The sequence below is a fragment of the Thermoascus crustaceus genome (assembly GCF_041956765.1).
Source record: "Thermoascus crustaceus strain CBS 181.67 unplaced genomic scaffold VTN00scaffold_9, whole genome shotgun sequence".
Classification (NCBI taxonomy): Eukaryota; Fungi; Ascomycota; class Eurotiomycetes; order Eurotiales; family Thermoascaceae; genus Thermoascus; species Thermoascus crustaceus.
Genome location: NW_027192535.1, coordinates 1,024,121 through 1,047,768, shown reverse-complemented (window position 1 = coordinate 1,047,768; position 23,648 = coordinate 1,024,121). Strand labels below are relative to the sequence as shown.

Genomic DNA, 23,648 nt, shown 5'->3' with positions numbered 1-23,648 from the left:
CTGATAACTAATCGACGTCGTCTCCACAGTCTTCTTACAAAGCAGCCCTACCTAACTTAACTTACTCAACTGCTTAAGGTTCACTAGGTACTTACTGTACTCAACCGCCATCGAACTTCCACAAGATCCGTGCTCTTTAGCAGCAGTAACCTTGTTGTAACAGGTACCTTGAGTCCGCACATGGATACCTATTATGCCCCCTTTGTCCGAAGTCCGAACCAATATTCCTGTACCCGAGAAGTTCGCAAAATACAGCCGCTCCTAGGATGTGTGTACTACTCACCACAAAGTCTTCCACAAAACTCATTATCAAACGAAGAGACAAAAAGAGGAAGGGAAAAAATTTTTTTTTCCAACGAAGCCACGAATCACAAGTTCAATTGGTATGTGCGGGGAATCACTAGCTCGTATAGTTCTTTCTTTCACTTTGACCAACCTGCATCTACGGTACAGTACATACTCCAATGCCCTTGCATGAACGAGGTCGGGCTTTAGGAAATAACAGCCGCAGCATGTCTCGGCCTCTGTCTTTCTTACTGGAAAAGCACAAAGTACAAAGAACAAACTACCTACCATACTATACCAGACAACCTAAAAAAGAGTATAGCACAGATGGAGCGGATGAATGAAATCAAACCCAAGATAAATCATTTCCTCTTTTATCTATTCCTGTCCGCTGGTTCGTACTGTACAATTTTATTCCTTCAATAACGCGTGGCTCGGAGGCGGGAAGGGGAAAGAGAAACGTGAAATGGAGATGGTAGACGATGGAAACAACATATCGGTCCCGAGGGTTCATAGTGTTATAGTACAAGAAGAAGCGGACCTAAGTTCCTCCTTGTAGAACAGTGTAGGAGCTGCTGCAAATATAAGTTGCAAGCCCCTTCAAGAAGAGCAATATCACAATACGCGTACCAAGACAAGTGGACAAATAAAAGATGGACGCTTTTAGTTGTATCCTCTGCGACGCTTGCCCTGGTTCCGCGGTCTCGGGACGACCACGGCCTTGTTGACCTTCCACTTGGGACGGGTCTTGTATCCGGATTTGGCCTGTGATTGCAGTTAGTAAGTCATATAGATGGAAAGGGGATATCGAAAGAGACATACCGGCAGACCCCACGGGCTCTTCGGGTCGACGTTACCCTTGGACTTGCCTCGACCACCACCGTGAGGGTGGTCCATGGCGTTCATGGCAACACCACGAACGGTGGGTCGGATACCAAGCCAGCGTGAACGTCCTGCCTTTCCGATCTGGGTGTACTGGTAGTTGGGGTTACTGGCGACGCCAATGGTCGCACAGCAGTCCTTGTGGATCAGTCGCACCTCACCGCTCTGGAGGCGGATGGTGACGTGATTCGCGGCGCGCTCGATCTTCTGTTTCTCGCGCTGGGTCAGGGGCCTGGCCTCCTCCGTCTTCTCTGTGCCGTCCGCCGCCGTCGTGAATTCCGGCCCCATGGTGGTGATATCCTTCTGCGGCGTCTCGCCGCCCTTGGCGATGACGGTTGCGAACGTACCGGCGCTGCGGCAGAGCTTGCCGCCCTTGCCCGGGTACAGTCCGACGTTGAAGATCAGAGTTCCGACGGGGATCATGTGGAGGGGCAGGCAGTTCCCTCTCCAGGCGGTTCTGGCAGCAAGAACACCGGGATCGACGACTCCGCCCATGCTCTTCCACAGGTCCTCCGGGATACCGGACATGTAGCTCTGGACGACATCACCCGCTCGCATACCATCCGCGGCCAGAATGTAGCTCAATTTGCCGGTCTCCTGGCTCCGCACGAGGGCGATGTGGGCGGTACGTCCGGGGTCGTGCTCGATCCGCTCGACGACATGCGGGCCGGGCGCTTTGCGCTCAAAGTCGACGATACGGATTCTCCGCTTGTGACCACCGCCGCGATGCCGCACGGTGACTCTGCCGCTGCTGTTCCGGCCACCTCTCGACTGGCCCTTCTTCGGGAAGGTCAGCTTGTGGACGGGACGGCCCTTCCAGAGGTGGTCGTTGATCGGTCTCCGCAGGTGTCGGACACCGGGTGTCCGGGGCTTGTAGGTGCGCAGCTGGACGCCTGCCTCGTCGCGGGTTGGGGGAGGAGCGAAGGCGATGCTGGGGTCGAAGGTGGTGGATGATTCCTCGGCCGGAGGAGGGGTCTCCTGCTGGGGCTTCTCGGGCTGCTGGACCTCGGTCGAATATGAGCGAAGGTATGGTGCCCGGGACGATATCGACGAGAGGCATCTGAAGGGGAGCTGTAGGCCCCTCAGGGCCACCCGGGGCTGAAGCATGGCGGGCAGGAAGAGTCGACGGACGCCGGCGTAGATAAGGGCTCGACCTCGACGACGTCCTGGGCCCAATTGCGACGCTGGGAGGGGTTCTGGGGATATACGGCCGTCATCCGCAAAAAGTGCAGCGTCGGGATCGCGGGCGGTGTGGCTGGTATATCACGTGATGTCACACCGCCACAGGAGTCGGGGCCTCGGGCCGCAGGCAGCCAGGGGGCGGTGCGGACACGTCACGGGGTCGTGAGCAGAGAGCGCGCTGCACCGCGACGTCGCGTGCGGTTGCCCGGCAACGGCTGTTTTTCCCTCTCCTGCGGCTCCACCGGCGCGCTCCTCGCTGCGTCCCTCGCTTCAAAAACGCTCCCGGGGCCGTTACCCGCTCGATGAGGCTGTCTCTCCACCACCGCAAATAATTCCTCGTTCTCTCCTACTTCTTCTCGCCCTGCCCCCTCGTCTTCCATCCCTCGATATCTTCTCTATCTAGTTCTCATCAGCAGTCAACTTGCCATTGACTCTTGTTCTGCTATCTGTGCATCCTATCCGTGCATCCCCCTACCGCAGCATCTCCTACCTTTTCCACGCGGTCCCGTTGGCCTGTGTCGTGGGGCACTGCTCGCCTGCCTGGACGCCAGTTCTGCGCTAGAGTAGGGCCAAACATCACCTTGCCCTGCCAACTCTTACACCTTCAATTCACCACTTCATCCACCTCGACCGTGCCTATACGTCCAACAGACGGACCTGCAGCGTCGAACTCCTCCAGCACACTCTCGAGTGTCTCACCTGCATCTCTCGCACACCGCTTGAAGCTCGCTCCCCAGCCCACTTTTGCGTGGGGCGTCGCGCGGTAGAGCCTGTGGTTCACGGTCCCGTCCCATCCGTTAACAACCATCAACAAACCCTCGCATGCGCCTTCGCAGCATCGTCAATCACCAGATTCCTCCGCTATTTCTACCTCTGTTCCTCTGAGGACCTGCAATTGAAGCGTTTCTCTTTGCATTGGCTCAATTACGCGTGGTACGTGGGCCTGCAATCCCGTGCCTCTGGCATTTGATCTCCACGGTCAACCATCTAACAGGAATGCTGCACAGATAGTCGTGACAACGCCGCCTGTATTCTTCGAACGCCTGTAAACTTGCTTCTTCCTTTCCTCTCACCCTATTAACGCGTTCCTCTCACCCCTGAGGGTCAACCATCATGCCTCCGGTAAGCACCTGTCGACTCCCCTGACGCGTGAAACATCTCCCCTATTCCCCAGGCATCACGACTGTCTCAGACCATGTTCACGTCCTCATTGACAATTCGCCAGGCACGGAGCCTCCGTACGCGTACCATCACGAATGAAAATGATGAGAACGGCCCCTCGACGCGTCTAACACGGGCCAAGGCAGCGGCTCTCCAAGCCCCTGATGCCCAAGTACAGAACGCCGCCAAAAAGCCCCTTCAGACCAAGAAGGCCGCGACTAACACGACCACTGGCGCTCAGAGGAAACGCGCTGCCCTCGGTGACGTTAGCAACGTGACAAAAACGGAGAATGTCGATGCTAAGGAGACGAAGAAAGCCACCACCGGCAAGGTTGGCTTGGCTTCGAAGGCGACGACACAAGCTGGAGGTGTCCAGAAGCTCACCCGCACCAACACGTCGCGAACCGCGCTCGGTGCCAAGGACAACAACACGAAGAAACCCGCAGCAACGACAGAGGCAAAGCGCCCCGGAAGCGGCGTGAAGCGCACATCGAGTCAGAAGTCGGTCAAAGAAGAGGCCTTCCAGGCCGAAGAGCCACCTCGCAAGAAGGTTGACGTTGAGAAGAAGGCTGCTGTCGAGAAGGCTGCTCTGGAGAAGCAGCCTGTCAAGGAGGATGTTGCTTCCCAGCCAGTGGACGTAAAGCAGGGCTTTGAGGATGCCGTTGCCGATCTCGATACAGAGGACCTGGATGACCCTCTCATGGCTGCCGAGTATGTCGTTGAGATTTTCGATTACCTGAAGGAACTCGAGGGAGAGACCCTGCCGAACCCAGACTACATCGAGCACCAGCCAGACCTGGAGTGGAAGATGCGTGGCATCCTGGTCGATTGGCTCATCGAGGTCCATACCCGTTTCCGCCTCCTGCCCGAGACTCTCTTCCTTGCCGTCAACATCATCGATCGTTTCCTCTCTGCAGAGGTTGTTGCTCTTGACCGTCTGCAGCTCGTCGGCGTTGCTGCCATGTTCATCGCCTCGAAATACGAGGAGGTTCTCTCGCCCCATGTTGCAAACTTCAGCCATGTTGCCGACGAGACCTTCTCGGATAAGGAGATCTTGGATGCCGAGCGTCACATCCTTGCTACCCTTGACTACAACATGAGCTATCCGAACCCGATGAACTTCCTCCGCAGGATCTCCAAGGCAGACAACTACGACATCCAGACCCGAACATTGGGAAAGTACCTGATGGAGATTAGCCTCCTGGACCACCGGTTCATGGAGTACCGTCAGAGCCACGTTGCCGCGGCAGCCATGTACCTCGCGCGTCTGATTCTGGATCGGGGTCCTTGGGACGCGACCCTCGCACACTACGCCGGCTATACCGAGGAAGAGATCGACCCGGTCTTCAGATTAATGATTGATTATCTTCACCGTCCTGTCTCCCACGAGGCATTCTTCAAGAAATATGCAAGCAAGAAATTCCTCAAGGGTAAGTTCGCTTTTCGCACACGCTCGATTATATCCAGTCTAACAGCTTCCCAGCATCTATCCTTACACGACAGTGGGCGAAGAAGTATCACCATCTGTACATCAACAGCTCGCTTACCGAAGGCTACAACTACAAGGCCAGCCAATAGCATCGAAATGACCGGGTTTCCGAGGCTCGTCAGCTGACAGCCGAAGAAATCACTCACGCGCATTTCCTTGCCTATTCCTCTCACGGCTGACGGTCTATCTGTTGCATGTTATGACAGCATTATTATATCCTGACTAGGGTCTTTGGCATAAATTGTTTCGATACTGGTGTGGGGCGCTCATCTGTTTTGCTTTGGCTTGTCTTCTGCTTTCTGATTGCTTTTTGCCGTTCGCATTCTGCTTTCTACCCCTGTCCGTGTTGTAGGCGTCGGATGTTCCAGGGTCGGGAATATGTTCTTTGTGGTTGTGATTTGTTGGTTTTGTCCTTCCTGCTGGGTTTGCCCGGGCGTCGGTTCCTTGCGCAGCTCTTCCAATTCATCTCCTTTCCCATGGAAATCGATTTGCGGTGCGCTGCACACATAACGAACAAGGGCGCTATATTTTCAAAACAAAAAAGACTTTAGGGGGCGGGAACTTGCCTACTGGATAGTTCATTCCTTGCATCCCGGTACAGAGATGGAAAAGCTTGAAGGATGGGAAAGGGTGTGTAACAGGCTCAACAGGTACAGGGTACGAGAGGCTCAAGATAAAATAATGCGCGTTTAGGAGAATCTTGTTTCTGTTTGATTCGCACCTTCTGCCTTGAACGATGTTTGGCTGAATGAGCTATTTCGATCGCCGTGTTTTGGTTTGCTGCTTTTTGTATCGCGAGTATTGCTTTAATCGGAGTCTGTAAATAGCGTCTTTTTCTCTGGGAATGAAGCAGTGATTCTTCAGATCTTGGTCCTCATGGAATGTTGTAGACAGTACAGCTTTCATGTGGAGGCGCGGATGCCGAACCTCGGTCCAATAGACGACGGTCGACCAGCGAATGAACTCCGACTTTGTAGTCAACAATCCTTCTGCAGACATGTCAGCTTTGCAGAGCAAACCTTCATTGTGAAACTGGAACTTGAGATCTCTGCTAGTTTCCCGCGCGATCTTAGTCATTTGCACTATACCATTAAATTTGATCCATACACGGTCGTCATCTGCATCACAAAGACCGTTATCGCTCCCCAGGCTTACATCTATCCTTGAACAATTAGTTCCATTCAAGAGCTTCATTCAATTAATCATCCATGATCTACTGAATAGAAGATCCATCTAAATCTAAACCCCGCAATGCCCCCTCCTTCACATCATCACCCCTCTCCCTCATCTTCCCCCGCCTCCTCTTTACCACCCCCATCCCCATCCTGTCCCTTCTGCGCCATCGCCTCTGCCTACCCGCCTATCCCGCCGTCTTCTTTTCTATCTGAACCATCATCCTCCATTACATCGATACAGACACCCCAGCCAGAAACATCAGCCCCGCAAGCGCAGGCGCACCTGGTCCTCTCAACACAACATGTCCTCGCCTTTCTGGACATCATGCCCCTGACGAGGGGCCACGTGCTGGTCGTGACGAGGGGGCATTGGGAGGATTTGGGGAGGGTGGGTGTGGGCGTTGGGATGGAGGTGCGTGTTGATTCTTTTTATCTTTCTTTATCTTCTTTTCTTTGTTTTGTGTCGTATCTGTTTTGTGGCGGTAATGGGGATGGTGCTAATATAAAGAGGCCAGCTTGGGAAATGGCTCCCCATCATCTCGCGGGTCGTTATGAGCGTTGTTCTAGGAAAAGGGAAAGAATCTGATGATAAGGAGGATTCCAATGCGCAGGGACAGATGCAGGTACAGAAGTGGAATTGGAATGTGGTTCAGAATAATGGTATGTATTGCATTCCATTTACCCCTTTTATATATATATACTCCATTTCCATGACTCCCCCCCCCCCCAACTTCTCATTCACATAATACCTAATTTGTGTTTACAGGGACATTCGCCGCCCAAGTCGTCCCACACATCCACTTCCATATCATACCCCGGCCGCCTCTCACCAGTACTGGCGCCAGCACCGGCGCAGGCGCAGGTGCGACCAAGACGGGTAGAAGTTGGATCATGTTCGGTCGGGGCCAGCGGGAGGAGCTGGACGACGAGGAGGGAGAGGTCCTGGCGAGGGCGATGAGGGAGGAGTTGGCGAGGGAAGTGAGAAGGGTTAGGGAGGTGGAGGGTGTGGATTTGGAGTTTGATCTTGGTGGGGATGAACATGGAAGTGCTAGGAAAGGAGGAGGTGGTGGTGTGAAGCTGTAGGGTTGGGGCGAGGTTTGCGGAGTTGAGTTCTAGCTTTGGATTAGTTCTTGATATTTGCTTGTTTCCAGTTGCTGGCTGGCTGGATGAGCGAGAATTATTGAAGTGACTTTATAGTTTTATTTATTCGTGCATAAATAATAATCTCGGATTCATTCATAAAACAGACATGGGTTTATCATTAGAGTAACTTTTTCTGTTCCTTTTTATTTCCCGCCCCCCAAATTCACATTTTCTCTTTCATTTATTTTATTTTTTTTGGTCTTTCATATATCATATCACTCTGAACTCTTCGCTTCCGCTGCAGTAGCTTGCCTTTTTGCGCTTTTGACGCTGAAGTACTGGATTCAGAACCAAAATGTTAACATCCAACCAAATTTTATACACCCAAATCGCAAATCGCGTGCTAGAGAGAGAAGGGGGGAGGGAGAGGGAGGACTTGGAACTAGAGAAACTAACTCACCTTCCGTCTGAACTCGTTCAGATCGTCCGCGCTGACACCGCTCGGATTGTCCTGCTTTCGCCGCGTGCTTATCGTCGTTGAGACTTCTCCCTCTGCTAGGCGCCGGTAGGTGAGGAGGCGGCGGGACCCTGGTCGAGATATATATCAGCCCTCGTTCACTCGAGCGTATGCTGTTTTTTTTTGTAATGTTGAATAAATGCAGGAAATACTGACAATTGTTGAAATGCTGCACAGACACGCTGATGACCTCCAGGCTCGGGTGCGTCGGGATCTCCAGCTCCACGTCCTCGTCGCTGGCCGTGGGCATCCACATGGATATCCGTCCGTTGGGGACGAGCGTGCGCGCGGCGAAGTTGAGGATGTCGTTCAGCATCGCTTCGAAGCCGTAGGGCTTTTTGGGCGCGATGTAGCCGGGTAGACTATATCAACTGGTGTTAGATCATGATATATATCTAGAGATGAAGTAGACAAACGTACTAATGTGCCGGCACACCGTCAATGAGAACCTCCTCCTTCCCACGCCCATCACGGGTCCCCAGGACCTTCAATCCCTCACGAACACCATACGGAGGATCGCAGACGATCCCATCCAGGAACGGCTTCCCCCGCAGCGGCGTATTCGTCAGATCCGAGCAGAAGACATCCAGGAACTTGCTCTCGATGCCATACTGCTGGAAATTGGAGAACAACCCCATCGGCTTCCCCTTCTCCATCTCCTTCCCCCGGAAGCTCCGCGGATCGATATCCGACCCCAGCGTCAAGGCCCCAAAATGCGCCGCCGCGACGCAGAAACTCCCCGTCCCGACGAACGGGTCAAAGAAGACCTTCCCAGGAGCAGCGAGGGCCATATTCGCCGTGACCAGACTCAACTCCGCATCCATCGACGTCGTGCTGATATACCTCCTCTTCTTCAGATCGTACTTATTCACGACCTCCCGACTGCTCTTCGCAAGATACCTCCCGAAATAGATCCTCTTCAGCACCTGCGGCCGCTCCGCCGCCGTCGTCGGCGCCAACGCCTCCACATCCGAGACATACTCCTCGAGGACCCAAAAGTCCTCATCAGGATCCTTCAGCCGGATCGGACCCTGAAAGTCCATGTACGCGAACGACTGGATGATGTCCGTCTTTTCCCGGTTGCTGCGCTTCCCCGCGAACGAGTCCACCGTGAAGCGGAACGAGACGTCCCTGTAGCCATGCCAGCGGTCCGAGGTCCGCCTGCGGACGTCGGCGTGCAGCTCGTCGTAGGTGGCGCCGCGGCCCCAGAGCTCGTAAATGTCCCTGGCTAGGATGCTGCGCGCGATGAGGGCGCGCGCGGCGGATTCATCTTGGAGTTTGACGATGCAGTAGGGGGACTAGGTATACATGTCGTTTTAGCAGTGGGATTGGATGTGAGAGACAAGAGGCAAAATGTAGAAGTAGAGAGGGGTATCATAAAAAAAATATCGATAGGACAGGACAAAACCAAGATAAAGAAAATATATATAAAAAAAAGAAGACCAAAAACTTCCATCTTTAAGTCCACCTTTAAGTAACAAACAAGAGAACAGGCTACATACATACTGGTCGTAGAACAGAAACTCGACATTGATCCCCGCGAGCGTCGCCAGCGCCTGGATCTCCGGCCGCCGGAAAGTCTCGTGCGCCTGTGCGAAGCGGATCAGGTATTCCATCCTGGCCCCGACCGCGCGAGACGTGACTTGTCAGCGGTCTTTTGTATGTTTTCTTAATTTATTATTGTATTCAGATTAGCTGATTGGTAGCTGCACGGTCGTGGCGCTTAATTCGACCGATGATGCGCGGACTGGGTCTCGGGTGGCATGTTTGAAAAACCTTAGAGATATAAAATAAGCTGCGGGACGCGAACAGTGGAAAATAAAGCCGTTTACAGTCGCTGCACCACAACGCGCCGTTTGATGCCATTATGAACCGCTGCACAGAAGACATTGCGCTTGGCTACAAGTGAGAAATTATATTCTGTACAAAACTTCATAAATTGCCGCTGCTCTCTCACGGTCTCCGCCTTTAAGACTCGATAATAAGACTGATATGCCACCATTGTTAATACATACTCTATGGATCTCCAGTTTTGTTTGTAGTCGAACCAATCACCCGAAAAATACCACCCATAGCCTATTAATAACTCTCATGGAGAAAAGAAAAAGAAAAAAAACCCAATTTAGGTACGCCGTCCCTGAACAGAGAGATAGATGAGCGACAAGATTGCCCTTTAACACCACCGCTATGACTCTACAACCTTGAAATGATATCGTGACTCATATCCTTCTTCCTTGGTGACCTCGACTTTCTGGTCCTTGGGTATCATTTCATGCTTTAGGTCCCACCCGGCTCGGCGGCAGAGCTCGGCGACTACGACGTCACAGTCTCCCAGCATGTCGATATCGAAACCGATATGCGAGACAGGCTGAGTAAAGTCAGTATCATTGATAGACGAGCAGGGAAGTCGACAGGGGAGCCAACGTACAGTGCGCGATATGTAGATCTGCGGAACATCGCGTGGTAAGATGCCGGGCACCTCCGCAACAGGAGCTACTTTGAGTGACGTTCCAATGACGATGACCAGATCCGCAAGCTCACGGTCATGGTGAATCAGGCGACGGCCAAACTCGTCGGGAAGGTCTTCTCCGAAAAAGGTAATATCGGGCTGCCGCCTTGTCTGTTAAAAAATGACTCCAGACCTTCACATGCGAGAGGTTCTTGGCTCACCTTCATGACCCCGGGAGTAGGAAACTCATATTGCTCCTCTTCGAGGCTGTCCTCACGGTCATCTTTCTTGCGACTCTTCTGAACGCCGTTGGAACTGCGTTTCCGTTTCATGCCCTGAGGCCTCAATGCAATTCGCTCTTTGCAAGACTCGCACTCTGGGACTTTCCCCTCTTTGATAGTGTCAAAGATTTCTTCTCCTTTGACCTTGTACCCGCATGCTACGCAGGTAGCAGTCGCAAAGGAGCCATGGCACTGGACAATCTTCTCCGGCGACACGCCGGCGTTTGCCTCGATGTTGTCGATGTTTTGGGTAAAGTTGGTAAGCAACTTGTCCTTGTCCTGAAGCAGACGGATGAATGCATGTGTTGGGGAGAACTTCTTCTCCGTTGGAAGGATATCCTTCGCAATAGAGAAGAAGATACTAGGGTCCTCACGGAAGAGATGGATATCGAAGACTTCCTGAGGATCGCTCAGACCGAGATGCTCCAGTCGGGAATACAAGCCGGTATCCTTGGAACGGAAGTCAGGAATCCCAAGACTGGTAGAAATCTATAACTTTCATGTTAGCGCTTATGTTCTATGCTAGCAGTCGGGGAGGATGTGCATACTCCGGCACCCGTAATGACGATGATGTTCTTGGACTTCTTGAGCAGTTCAACCGCATCCTCGATAGTATTGTACTGCGGAAGCTTCTGCCGCTTCGAGTACTCGCGAGATATCGCAATAGCAAGCAGTGGATGGTAGGCGTGGTCCGGCGCGCCCTCCAGGAAAGCAGGCGGTATGATCCCGAACGCGGTGCACAGCTTCTTAGCCGTAATTTTCCCCTGACCGATCGTCTCCTCTACGAAGGCCGCTTTGCCAACCTCATGCAGCCGTCGTCGGTAAGCGACCGCCTCGTCGAGGGTGCAGGCGTCAGGCACTGGAAATCGACGTGTTAGCGTGGCAAGCTGGCGTTGATATAGGGGGCGCAATCCGTACCTCCGTCGAGTAGTTGCTCGTCGCGGACGAACTGTAGAGCGTCCTCGTAGAGGGACTCCGACTCCCACGCCTCCTCCGAACCCTCGTCGTCCGTCGCAGACTCCTCTGGCTGCGACGCCTCTTCTGGAGGCAGCTCACACGTCTTCTCGGCGTCGACGACGCCTTCCACGTCTCCGGAGGCCTCGTCCACGACACCCAGTTCGACCACCGGTGTCTTCAACGACGAGCTCTCCCCACTTGGCGCTGGTGCCAGGTCCATCTCGCAGACTAAGATAGGACTCTCCAGCGGCCAGAACACTATGCTTGTTCACATTGGTCGCTGCCGCGCTGCAGCGTCCTGATGCCGGGTCATGGCTCTCTCCCGGAGGAGCGCGCGGATAATCCCTTGCTCCGACGCCGGCTCCGCCGGGGGTGCACGCGAGTTGTATCTGTGGCGAGCAACATCATATACGAGGAAAACTCATTGCAGAATACTATACTAAAATGCTCTATAATAGGTATCATAACAACCCTCACGTCCAGTGGAAAACAAAGCAGTGCCATGCAACTTTTTAGGAGTCCGCCATTTCATGATCATCATCTGAATCCGAGCCAGCTTCAATTTCATCCTCCCATTCATCGTCGTCATTCCCTGCAGCCAGAGCGTCTTCTGCCTCACTCTCGTCGTCCATGTCCTCGCCCAGTTCCTTGTTCATCTCCTGCACCAGCTCGAGGGCATGTTCCTTGAGCCTCACGTCCTCGTATTCAATCAGGTCGTAGAGTTTCAGGCTCTGCTTGAGCCACTCGCGGCTGGCAACCAGCGAAGCATGTCGCTTCGACGCGGGGTTTTCTTCCGCCTCTGCGGTCTTCGGCGCCTGCTCCTTCTGTGCCAATAGGTAGAGACACCAACCACCAAGATACCACGCCTCCACACTGTGGTCGTCTTCGAGAATCAGACGTTCCAACACCTCGAGCGCCTCGAGCTCCATCTCAACCTCCATCAGAAGCCGGGAAAGGCTGATGCGCGTAGGGAAGTCTGGGACGTTGGGGTCTTCCGGGGGAAGGTCTTTCCAGAACTCCAAACTCCTGGAGAGAGCCGCTCGGGCGTCGTCGTGCCGCAGTTGCGATATTCTGACCGACGCAAGGGTCTGTAGACATTCAGGAGAGTTGGGGGCAACAAGGAGAGCCTCCGTGACAAGAGACTCGCATCTGCTTTCCGCATCTTCCTCCCATCTAATTGATTTCTGTTAGCGAATTTCCATTAGCAATCTGCGACGCGAAGCAACTCACGAAAGATCGGTCATGTAGATCTCCACGACACCACACAGGGCATTGGCCAATTTCCTCTTCTTTTCCTCTGCCAACGCAAGGTCATCAGGCTTGCCGCTCTGCTCTAGGGACTGAATAATCTGTCTCAAAGCCGCGACACCCCTCTCGAACCACCGGACGCTGTCCGCCCCTCCCTGTTCACTCAACTGAGCCAGCCATAGGAACTTCTCCGCTCCGCCGCCTTGCGATTCAGGTATCGTGCCCTCCGGATCTATCTCGACAGCGCGCAGGAAATGCTCGCGCGCCGCATCGATCTCTCCCAGCTCGACGTATACTTCTGCGATCAGGTTGAGCGCCGCCAGGGTGTTCGGCGAATTGGAGGGCGCGAGATTGAGCGCGCGTTCGACCAAAGGAAGGGCCGCATCTGCCTGTCCTGTCTGGAGGAGGATGGTCGCCTGGTCAAGGAGTGCGGAGGGGTCCTCGTTCACCTTGTGTTTCCCAGATAGGGAGCCGCCGACACCGAGGACGGACTTTTCGCGGGACTTGGACGACTTTTTATTAGGTCTGGTTTTGCCCATGGTTTCTTTCCTTCAAAAAAATTTCTTTCGTAGAGATCCGGTGCCTAATTAAAAGAACGAGTAAAAAATTGCGTATTCGTAAATTGTCCATGAAATCCCATGGCCTTTTTTGCGCCTGAAAACGGAGCCGAGGCGGCGGGTCATTGATTGCCTTGAAATCCCAAATTTTGGAGCGTTTTTGTTATCTGTTTGTTGAGTTTGCATGTGGGACAGTTGATCGGCCATGCCGCACTCCACGCTTGTACTGCTCCGCTTCAAGTCTCTTGTATAGATCTTTTTTTCCTTCTAATACTCTAGGGCCTTTTTTTTAATTGTCGTAATTGACAGAAGATATTTCCCGGCTAGCTCTGGGCTGATCTTTATATTTTTTTTCTTTTTATCTTCAAGGATAAAAGGGAAGCCCCTCCATTCCGCTGGGCGGGGGGATAATAAACTATGGGTCGCGATGATCAGATCGAGGAGCGCGAGGTCCTTAATTCCATTTTCCCAGATGAGATAACAGGTCCGTCTTTACTCCATTCCTGTTCTTCCTACTAACGCGACTCGCATGGGACCTCACCCGCTGACCAAGGAACCCATCCATAAAACAGACATATCGGATACATCATACCGGATACAGATAACCCTCGACGCCCCGGAACAAGACGGCGATGAAGGCGCCGAACCACCCGTCTTATTCCTCCAGGTCTCCTACCCGGAGGCCTACCCGGACGTGGCCCCGGACCTCGAGATCACCGCCCCTCCCAATGCGCCGAAACACCCCCGCCTCGACGTCCAGGAGGACCGCGCGCGGCTCCTCGAGGCCCTGCAGCCTGCCATCGAGGAGAACATGGGCATGGCGATGATCTTCACGCTCGTCAGCACGCTCAAGGAGAGCGCGGAGCAGCTCATGTCCGAGCGGCAGGCCGCCGCGCAGGCGCAGAGGGAGATGGAGATCGCCAAGGCCGAGGAGGAGGAGAACCGCAAGTTCCAGGGGACGATCGTCACCCGGGAGACGTTCCTTGAGTGGCGGGAGAGGTTCCGGAGGGAGATGGAGGAGGAGGAGCAGCGGAGGCGCGAGGAGAAGGAGGCCGAGGAGAAGAAGAAGAAGCCGTCGGCGAGGGAGGAGAAGAAGCTCACGGGCAAGCAGTTGTGGGAGAGGGGTTTGGCTGGAAAGGCCGATTATGACGAGGATGATGAGGAGGGTATTCCTGCGGCTATGGAGAAGATGAAGGTATCGGCATGAACAGGGATATGGGCTTGCATTACGCTTTGTTTGCTTCTGACATGAAATGATTTGCGTCTAAAATTTCTGTTGATAGCTCTAACAATTAAAAGTCATTACTAGCAGTATTTCAGTTCGCTCAGGGTATGTACAATTAAGTCCTAGCAATCAGCAATCACTGCAAGACTCGATCAAAGTATTCGCTGCGCCTCGAACACTAGAGTACCGCCTCGTATCGCTCACTATTAGGTTGAAAAATAATATACCATCATTCATCTCAACTGAAGTCCTCTTTGCCTGTAGCCTCAGCAAATGACCGCTGTCTATTCATTCTGCATTCTATTAAAACAGAAAGAGAACGTCACACCTATGTTACATTTCTTTCATACAATGATATTCTAACAAAGTTGCATGCTAGTTCTTAAGAACCGAATTTTATCGGATCATGATGTCACTGAGGATCGAGATAAATGTAACATATTGGGACTCGACGCGGAGATGGTAGGGTCCCTGACCCGGTAATTTTTCTCTGAGGGTATACGAGAAAAAAGACCGGTGGTTTCGAAAATGCATTGGTGCCTTTCAATAAGACATATTCCCTTCGGTGTGCCAAGTATGCGATGCTCGACTTGCTGAGGTCCCGAACATCATTTCCTACTCGGTTTTGTGTCCTGAAGGAATAGAGCAAAAACAAAGCTCATATCAAACAGAGATCCTCGGCGACTAGCCAGTTCAAGCGAACACTGCCCCCGCGAGTCCAGCTCTATCGACACTGTTAAGATTCCGTCAATAGGCTTCTGAGAGTGCAGGTATATCTTACATAGGAGACCATGCATTGGTTCAGAACCAGGAAACGGTCATATCTGGGCCACCTCTTATTAGTGGCAGTGAGTGATTCGGAGTTGCGCCCATCGAGGCTCATTTTTCCAATTTCTGAACTTCAGGACTTGCACTGGGAGTCTCAATAGTTGCACTTCCGTCAGAGGATGCTTTGGCTTCCCCCGTCGGACCAGCCTCACTCTGAAGCCGTTCCTGTTCGGCCTTTAATCTCTGTCTCTCCGCTTCTTCCTTCTTTGCCAATTCCCTCTCCTTAAGAACGACGTTCCACATCGCCTCTGCGAGTTGGGCGTTCTTTCGATCAGTTTCTCTAATCTGCCGAGAAACTTCATCAAGGGCGGCTTTAATCTCCGACGTCCACGAATATCGTTCCTTCTCTCCTACCAAGCTGTCCCAGTGGTCTTCATCCTCGGCCAGGATCAACTCCTGCTCCAGCCTTTCGCGACGTACTATCCTCTTCCATCGCTTATCGAGCTTGCTCCGTATAACTCCGCTCAGAACCTTTGGCTGCGGCTTCTTGATGCGCAGGAAAGGAACGCCGCGCGCATTGACAAGGACAGGTACTCGGCGTCGGCCGCTTACCACAGGCCGAGGACGAGATAAGATGGGTTGCGCATCTGGATGCCGTTGAGCGGTTGCCTCTTGGTGGCGTAGAGATTCCAATTTCTTCTTCTCCTTTTTGGAGAGCGGCTTCGGAGGTGTGGCCTCTGTGAGCGCTCTCTGCTCGGAGCTGTGTTTTTCTCGGAGAGCTTGACGTTGCGCAATAAGAGCCGAGATACGAGATATGTCTCTTTTGTTTCCTTTTGACGCAGAATGTAACAAATCCAGTGCCTTCCATTCAACAGCAACCGCAGTCAGCGCATAATCGTCAAGGTTTGCGTCTAGGTTCGTTCATGTACCTCGTAACCGGCTTTTAGAGCATTCGCAGTCTGTGACGGACTCTGGAGATCCTTATGCTTGCGAAATTTATGGCGCACAAGAAAGTTGACCGCGTTAGAGTCAGGAATGGTCGGTGGTAGTCGCGCGCATCGTCGAAGGAGAGCTCGGTAGAGCGCAAGGCCTGAGACGAGGCATCTAAGTCAGACAAGCTAAGGCGCATGGTTCAGCCAATTGTGTCGGAGTGTCTTACATGCAAACCGATGGATTCCAGAGCGCTTAGGAACCACTAACTTAGGCATTTGGAGAGAATGAAGAATTACGGTGGTGACTTCGGAGAAGTGCAGATAAGAGTTAGCTATCTCCGCATGTCATACAGTTGCGTTTGCTACTAAGCACGTGACTGATTGTTTTCCCGCAGGACCTATCACGAAATCCAGGTAAATGGCATACAAGAGACCGGAACAGAAAAATTATATCATAGCAAAGTAATATATTCTTTTTAGAATTTACGATATTGGTGGCGGGCGAGCATCAAGAAAGAACCGCGCTAATACTTTCCAATAATGCATAGACTATACATGCTCTAAAACACCGAGGATAAATTTAACTCAAAAAACCTGACCGTAACTAACCATAATACTCCAGCCGTTCATCGTCTGAGTAGCGTATCCAATAAACGAGCTTAGAAGGTTGTACCTTCGGGAGGTTGGGGGAGCTTCTTGTGCTGCGGCAGCGCCATGTATCTGGAGATTTCAAATCAGACGAAGATCCAGCAGAGAAAGCAGCTATAATATAGTACCTTCTGAGTTCAAGGAGGATAGTCTCCATTGTATATTCCCTCTTCCATTGTGCAAGACAAGGCAGCTTCGTAGGGTCAACCTGGCAGCAGATTAGGTCAGATTCCATGTGTAGTTCGGGATATTCTGGACCATGCCTTTCCGGTTCGCGGGTCAACGCATGGAAGGTTCACTTTCGAAACGAACTGAATAGTTGGAGGGTTGTCTGGGTAATCAGGTCCACAGTGGATGTTAACGCTGTATATCCGGTTCTCGTGAACGCTCTGTTGACTTCGGTTAGTCGTTCATGAAGGAATACAGATGAGACGCTCGGAAGACGGACGTGAGGAGGGCCGAGAATGGTTCCATTCCAGTTGGTCATCATCAAATCATCTCCATCAGCCAGACCGTAAGAACACGCCTCTATAGAGTAGAAAATGGTACATCAGTCTTTGCTGTTTTCCGCTACCGAGGAGCGCATACTGACCCGCTCCCTGGCCCTTCTCTCCTTTTTCTAGCTCCTCGAGAAGCCTAAAATTTCTGGGAACCTTCGCCGCCATTTTGGACAGTATGTAAAGCAGACAGGAAAGGTCGAGAGTGAGAGGTTGCGGCGGTGGGCGAAGGGTGGCTTTAATTATTGCAAGAGAAGAGGGGCAGTCACCTATCCCACCTCAGTCTGTCTTGTGCCCCGGCGGCGTGAGGCGGCCAAACTGCCAGGGACCGTCACGTGCATGGAAGCCAGCGGCGGCGCCTACTCGGCCTCTTGGCACGCCTCAAGATGCCACGCCAGACCGTGTAGACGTTCCTAGGTCGGGATCTATCTAACAGCTCCTCTGGCAGCTCTAAGTGACTGCAGTGCAGGCTTTGCGAGAAGTGGTTATAAACATATGAAAATCTAGCCTTCCTGCGCCCCTGTTGTCTTGAGTAACCAACCACCCCATGGTCAACATCCGCCTACTTCTAACAGGCACGGAGACATCGCCCAATTTGCAAAGCTGTAGTAGCCCGGGCTGTCTTATTAATACAAGCGACTTGAGATGACCTCCCAGATTCTGCAGACGGAGCTCTCAAACCTGATTCAGGAGTCAAAGAGGAAGAACTCTGACTTGCGAAATGTCTGACCCCTTACCTACTTACTTAGTCAGATTATCATGTCTTTGAGCTGACTATAGGACGTAGGCTGCCGAGCTATCTCTTAACGAACTCAAGGCGCTGCCTTCTACATCTGAGGCACAAATAACAGCTGGTGTGTTCTCCACTTTCTTCTTATAGCTGTCAGCCGGTTACTGAGTAGCCAGCAGATTTGGTCCGAAGACCGAACTTCGTCAATCCATTTATTCTGGCGTGTCATTCTCGACATGCGAAGCTCGCAGGGATTGGTATCTACTGTCTACAGAAACTGGTCACAGCCCGGTCCTTGCCCCCTGAACGACTAAAAGATGCGCTGAGTGGGCTGCGGGAAAGCTCGAATTTGAGTCTGTACACCTATTCCGATCGATAAGTACGATGCTGACTCTGGCCTCTGTAGGTCTGGATGTCCAGCTCAAGATTCTTCAGACGCTACCTTCTCTTTTGCAGAACTACTCTGAAAACCTGGGCGGAGAGCTTATTGCAAGCACGCTAGAAATATGCGCGACACTGCAGTCCAGCAAAACAGTCGCAGTTGCCAACACGGCAGCTGCTACGCTGCAGCAACTAGTAGTTTCAGCATTTGAGAAGGTATCTAACGAAGATAGTAAGTTTCTCTGAACGAATCCTATCTGCCTCATCTTCTGCTGCTGACTTCTCCCAGGAAAACCTCATGGTCCTGTGCCTACAACGACAGTCACAGTAGATGGTGAGCCGGTTGACGTGGGATTTGCAGCATATGATGCTTTACGGGTGAGATACTTTCCCAGCGGTTTGGATTCTCCTTTGCTAATTTCTTTCTCAGATCTTGGACGATCTTTGTCGTCTTGCAGAAGGCGACAAGCTGGAGTTCCTCCAAATCAAGTCTCTGTCTCCGACATTTGTTTTGGAGCTCATTGAAAGCATTTTGACAAATAGCGGTCAGCTCTTCACCACGCATCGGGAATTAGCACAAGTACTGCGAAACCGATTAATGCCCTTGGCTGTAAGGCATATGTCGGAGAGGCACAGTTTCCCTCAGACGGTCCGGATTGCTCGAATACTACTCATTCTCCTCAAGCGCCATGTGATCCTCCTAACTGCGGAGTGCGAAATGGCGCTGGGCCTTTTGAACCACTTGCTCGAGCCTGACGGAACAGCCCCCTGGAAGAGGGTTATTTGCATGGAAATCCTTCGTGGACTTCATGCAGAACCCGGGCTTATCCGACTCATTTACTCTCTATATGATGGAAAGGAGGGACAACAGAACATCCTGAGGGACCATATGGCAACGTTAGTTAGACTGGCCTCTGAAAAGCCTTCGTTGATAGGCGTCAGCCACCAGTCCACTGTTCCTTCGCGTGTTGAACATTCGAGATCTCCAACAGAGGATCAAATAACTCTTGAAGCTGGTGGAGTTGCTGGAGTGATCAGTACTGCTGTTACTTCAGCTGATTCGAACGTGTCTGGTATCAGCGGCCAGTGGAGCGTTGTCCGGACACCTTATATCGAACTTCTCGACAAGACTGAGCCTCCATCTCCACCAGAGACTTATATTTACACCCTCGTGCTTAACTGTATTAGTGCTTTTTCTGAAGGTCTCGCTAGATTCATCCTTCCGCTAACGGTCCCTGACATCAAGAGGAGAAAGCATCATGTTGCAGTTCCTGATCGAGAAGTTTCAAGCCCCAGGGAACTTCAGAGGACGGACTCCTTCAAGTCTTCCTCGAGTTCGACCGCTAAGAGATCACCTGTACCAATAAATCCTCTGGATCTGGAAGGTCATCCTCAGATAGAGGAAATCAAAGCTTGCGCCGCGATTATCGATACCTGTTGGCCTGCTGTTCTTGCAACATGTTCCACCTTTCTCTATGCAGCGCTGGACGCTGATTTCTACCACAACTTAGTTCGGTCTTTTCAGAAATTAACACATGTAGCTGGGCTACTCAGACAATCGACTCCTCGAGACGCTTTTCTTACAACTCTTGGAAAGGCTGCCATGCCAGCTGATGCCTCGAACGTCAAGTCTTCAGGGACGGCAACGACACCCGGGACTGATGTCCAACATGCTAATACTGCTGACAAGACAACACCCGGCACCGAGCCTTCTGGTCTCGGTTCCCCGATTGCCATTGAGAATCCCAGCGCATCATTTGATGTTCCTGCATCCCTGAGCACCAGGAACCTTCTATGCCTGCGTGCTTTACTGAACCTTGGGATTGCTCTGGGACCAACTTTGGACCAGGCTTCCTGGTCTATAATCCTTGAGACTCTCCAACATGCGGATCTTGTAATAGGAGTTTCTGCTGTCATGGCCACGAAACAGAGTGTCACCGCGAATAATAACGGCGAAACTGCTGTTGCTTCTGGCACCGATGTTCCCAAAGCAAATCTCGGCGCTGAGATCGTTGCCGTACAAACAGCAGCAGCTAAGATGTTTGAGAGCACGGGGGACTACCCCGATAAGTCGTTTGAAAATATCCTAACTTCACTTTTGAACCTCAACGGCAGTGAGCAAAATGCTCCGGACGCTGCTGCGTCCCCCAACATCTCCTCTTCTCCTCGTTCGCCGCAACCTTTCGGGAAACGGCGCATCGGAAGAATACACCAGAATACGCGCAGTATTTCATTAGCTGTGGGAAAGTCGAGAGTACAAGATGACGAGCTAAAGTTTGTCTTGGAAAAGACCAGCGATTTGACCCGCGCAAACATTGACCGGCTGTCATCTCCAGACATGAACCAAGACAGCGCTTGGCAAATCTTGGTTGATAGTCTTATTTTGATTATTATAAATCGAGACATCAGCCCTAACCTCCGTCTGAAGGCCAGCGGTGTCCTCAACGATGTCATCTTCCAAACCATGAAGTTTGGGAATCAGGAAAATGAAACCTCGCGGAATCAGACGCAACTGAGGAACCTTGAAGCCTTGAAATCACAAATTACATCGCTACACGAGTCGCGATCGCGTACGTCAGGCGCTTCCTACGCAGCCGATATTGACATTCATGAGCGCGCTCTGGAAACACTCAAGTCTATTCTGGAGCAACATGGAGAGTCATTCGTCGACGGATGGGATCTTGTTTTCAACTTGGTATCCAGCGTCTTCGAAGAACCATCACCTAGTGAGGACGAGGAGACGGTGACTTCTCAGGCAACACCCAAATCACGACCACTAGCGACGAAGTCCCCACGACTCATCCGGACAGCATATGATTCACTACAATTAATAGCTTCAGATTTCTTGACTCTACTGCCTCCTTCGTGTCTCTTGGATCTTGTGGATTCATTCTCCAGTTTTGCGTCTCAGAAGCAGGACTTCAATATTTCCCTTACCACGACGTCATTCTTCTGGAACGTTTCGGATTTCCTCCAAGGGCAGATCGAACGATTCTCTATCGAAAGTCATGTGGATGCTTCTGCGAGCGAGGAGACACTTGCAACTTTGGCAAAGGATGCTGACATCTTTGTTTCTCGAAATTCATTGTGGCTGCTGCTGCTATTACGAATCGTTCGCCTTACAACAGACAGTAGGTCGGAGATTCGGAACAGCGCAATCCACACACTGCTACGAATTTTCGATGCGTACGGTCAGCAGCTTTCTCCCAAAGCGTGGCATTTATGCTTGAATAGAGTTCTGTTTGCAATGGTTGAGAACGTTGAAGCCAGAGTTCTGGATGTGACCCGCACATCGACATCCGCCAATCCCGACGAGACAAGACAATGGGTCGAAACAGCTGTTGTAATGATCAAAGGTTGTTCTAGCTTGATAGCTAGTTTCTTTGATCCCATCGTCCAAGACGACCAGTTCGACCAGTCATGGGAGCGGCTTCTCCGGTACTTCCAATCCTTCATCGACGTGAATCTCTTGGAGTTCGGTGAAGCGGTCTTTTCCAGTATATCTGACATCCTTGATCGAGTGCATGCTCCAGACATCCTCAGCAAGGCGTCTCTTCGATCTGCATGGTCGTTATGGGAAAATGGCCATCCTACCCGTTTGGACGGTCCTCTAGATCTGGATAACCCAAACCAAGACGCAATGCTGGCGTATCTGCGCTCCTTCCAGCAGGTCTATCGTCTCTTCAAGGATGATCTGACAGATGACAACATTGAAAAGGTCCTACAGCACATGCGCGCTGCCGTTTGGAATTCTGTGTCATCAAGATACTCCATGGATACAGACCACCAATCTGCTCTCCAAGCGCTCGTTGTCGATTGCGTGAAAGCTCTCTGCTCTGACAAAGAGGGATCTCAGCCGGCAATTGTTCTATGTCTCGCTGATTTTGCGGATTCTGCGCTGTCAAAATGGACCGCAGAGCAGGATAGAAACAGACCGACGTTTGTCGCATTTTCAAAGAATTCGACAGACCTTTTGAGCTGGTATACTGCAGAATTTGGCATCAAGAGGGATATATTCACGAACGGTTCCCTGACGACTGCACTGGAGCATCTGGCCAATCCAATATCCCAGAAGTATCAATGGCGCGGCAAGGACCGCGAACCCACTCTCTGGAAAAAGGCGACGACAGCATCGTTGAATATTTTGCAAGTGGTGATTCCATATGTTGAGAAGCAATACGAAGAGTCAAATCGGGCTGAAATCTCGCGATTCTGGAAATGCGTTGTCGACATTGCACGAGGGATTGTCTCCGCTCGGGGCTATTCCGAGCTCAATATCCCTACTGCAACTATTCTCTCGGATGAGGCCTTCGATATTGCGGCTTTCGATCGCCTCAAGTCCCTCATAATACCATCCCTGGGGTCCTCCATGATCTCCGACAATCTACGACGAGAATTTGCCTGTGCACTCTTCCACTCCTCCCTGATTCACCCTCCCCAACGCTCCGACCTGCCCCGTCAATCTCTCGAAGACGAACCGCTCAAGGATCTATACAAGGTGCGTCCAGGACGCACCTTCGACCCACCAGCCACTCCACGGTCAAAGATCGCCTTCGTCCTCATCGACACACTATTCGAACTCGCTTCCACATCGTCTGAGCAGCAAGAAAACACATCCCTCCGCATCTCCCTCGCCCGCTCCATCTCCCCCTACCTGATCCTCCGCTCCGCGATCCCCCTGAAATCCTACATCGCCGACCAGCCCCTCCGGGGCCTGATGCCGCAGCCCACGTCCGCGCGTAAGGAGCTCCTCCACCTCCTCCACCGCATGGTCGAGCTGAAGAGCGAACCCGCCGCGATCCCGGACGCGCCTGCGTTCAGGGCCAGCAGCAATGCACGGTTACAGCACCGGAAGCATCTTGCGTGGATGTATCCGCTTGCTGTGAAGGCGGTGCAGGTTGCGGGGAAGGAGAGGGAGGATGGGAAGGTGCTTGAGGCGCTGAGTAGGATGTTGGATGAGGTTGTGGATGGTGAAGGTGACAGCTATTGAGTGATAGAGAAGGGAGAGGGGAGTGGGGGATTGATGCATATGTTGATGATATCCCGTCTGAGAAGCATCTGAGCTTTCTTTCTTTTTTTTTCTATCTGCTGGCATAGACTAAGGATGTAGAAGGGATAAAAGGTGACCGATTGACCTACCATCTCTTATAAAATAAAGAGAAGAGGGGATGTTTTTTCTTTCAAAAGATTCATTCTCCCAC

General features: G+C 52.0%; 10 protein-coding genes across 10 annotated transcripts; 4 read left to right on the top strand and 6 right to left on the bottom strand.

Moving 5' to 3' along the window:
* Positions 1–948: 948 nt before the first annotated feature.
* Positions 949–2,274, bottom strand: VTN00DRAFT_10358 (mitochondrial 54S ribosomal protein uL2m; the record flags this gene model as incomplete). The annotated part of the gene is made up of 2 exons (XM_069427005.1): positions 949–1,050; positions 1,108–2,274. 2 exons carry the CDS (start codon positions 2,272–2,274, stop codon positions 949–951), a joined length of 1,269 nt encoding a protein of 422 aa, XP_069284120.1.
* Positions 2,275–3,462: 1,188 nt separating this feature from the next.
* On the top strand, positions 3,463–5,088 carry VTN00DRAFT_10357 (uncharacterized protein; the record flags this gene model as incomplete). The annotated part of the gene is made up of 3 exons (XM_069427004.1): positions 3,463–3,471; positions 3,575–4,940; positions 4,994–5,088. 3 exons carry the CDS (start codon positions 3,463–3,465, stop codon positions 5,086–5,088), a joined length of 1,470 nt encoding a protein of 489 aa, XP_069284119.1.
* Positions 5,089–6,250: 1,162 nt separating this feature from the next.
* On the top strand, positions 6,251–7,257 carry VTN00DRAFT_10356 (uncharacterized protein; the record flags this gene model as incomplete). The annotated part of the gene is made up of 3 exons (XM_069427003.1): positions 6,251–6,586; positions 6,690–6,834; positions 6,941–7,257. 3 exons carry the CDS (start codon positions 6,251–6,253, stop codon positions 7,255–7,257), a joined length of 798 nt encoding a protein of 265 aa, XP_069284118.1.
* A 275-nt stretch (positions 7,258–7,532) lies between these two features.
* Positions 7,533–9,390, bottom strand: VTN00DRAFT_10355 (uncharacterized protein; the record flags this gene model as incomplete). Its single annotated transcript, XM_069427002.1, has 5 exons — positions 7,533–7,595; positions 7,718–7,845; positions 7,931–8,136; positions 8,195–9,072; positions 9,277–9,390. The coding sequence occupies 5 exons, from the start codon at positions 9,388–9,390 to the stop codon at positions 7,533–7,535; spliced, it is 1,389 nt and encodes a 462-aa protein (XP_069284117.1).
* Positions 9,391–9,959: 569 nt separating this feature from the next.
* Positions 9,960–11,681, bottom strand: VTN00DRAFT_10354 (uncharacterized protein; the record flags this gene model as incomplete). The annotated part of the gene is made up of 5 exons (XM_069427001.1): positions 9,960–10,142; positions 10,203–10,382; positions 10,445–10,993; positions 11,053–11,363; positions 11,423–11,681. 5 exons carry the CDS (start codon positions 11,679–11,681, stop codon positions 9,960–9,962), a joined length of 1,482 nt encoding a protein of 493 aa, XP_069284116.1.
* A 292-nt stretch (positions 11,682–11,973) lies between these two features.
* VTN00DRAFT_10353 (uncharacterized protein) lies at positions 11,974–13,248 on the bottom strand (the record flags this gene model as incomplete). Its single annotated transcript, XM_069427000.1, has 2 exons — positions 11,974–12,634; positions 12,692–13,248. 2 exons carry the CDS (start codon positions 13,246–13,248, stop codon positions 11,974–11,976), a joined length of 1,218 nt encoding a protein of 405 aa, XP_069284115.1.
* A 435-nt stretch (positions 13,249–13,683) lies between these two features.
* On the top strand, positions 13,684–14,473 carry VTN00DRAFT_10352 (uncharacterized protein; the record flags this gene model as incomplete). Its single annotated transcript, XM_069426999.1, has 2 exons — positions 13,684–13,750; positions 13,839–14,473. The coding sequence occupies 2 exons, from the start codon at positions 13,684–13,686 to the stop codon at positions 14,471–14,473; spliced, it is 702 nt and encodes a 233-aa protein (XP_069284114.1).
* An 897-nt stretch (positions 14,474–15,370) lies between these two features.
* Positions 15,371–16,467, bottom strand: VTN00DRAFT_10351 (uncharacterized protein; the record flags this gene model as incomplete). Its single annotated transcript, XM_069426998.1, has 3 exons — positions 15,371–16,120; positions 16,189–16,349; positions 16,419–16,467. 3 exons carry the CDS (start codon positions 16,465–16,467, stop codon positions 15,371–15,373), a joined length of 960 nt encoding a protein of 319 aa, XP_069284113.1.
* A 383-nt stretch (positions 16,468–16,850) lies between these two features.
* On the bottom strand, positions 16,851–17,504 carry VTN00DRAFT_10350 (uncharacterized protein; the record flags this gene model as incomplete). The annotated part of the gene is made up of 5 exons (XM_069426997.1): positions 16,851–16,911; positions 16,968–17,047; positions 17,103–17,228; positions 17,288–17,367; positions 17,432–17,504. 5 exons carry the CDS (start codon positions 17,502–17,504, stop codon positions 16,851–16,853), a joined length of 420 nt encoding a protein of 139 aa, XP_069284112.1.
* Positions 17,505–17,981: 477 nt separating this feature from the next.
* VTN00DRAFT_10349 (uncharacterized protein) lies at positions 17,982–23,437 on the top strand (the record flags this gene model as incomplete). The annotated part of the gene is made up of 6 exons (XM_069426995.1): positions 17,982–18,059; positions 18,124–18,190; positions 18,246–18,419; positions 18,473–18,679; positions 18,737–18,825; positions 18,878–23,437. The coding sequence occupies 6 exons, from the start codon at positions 17,982–17,984 to the stop codon at positions 23,435–23,437; spliced, it is 5,175 nt and encodes a 1,724-aa protein (XP_069284111.1).
* Positions 23,438–23,648: the final 211 nt, after the last annotated feature.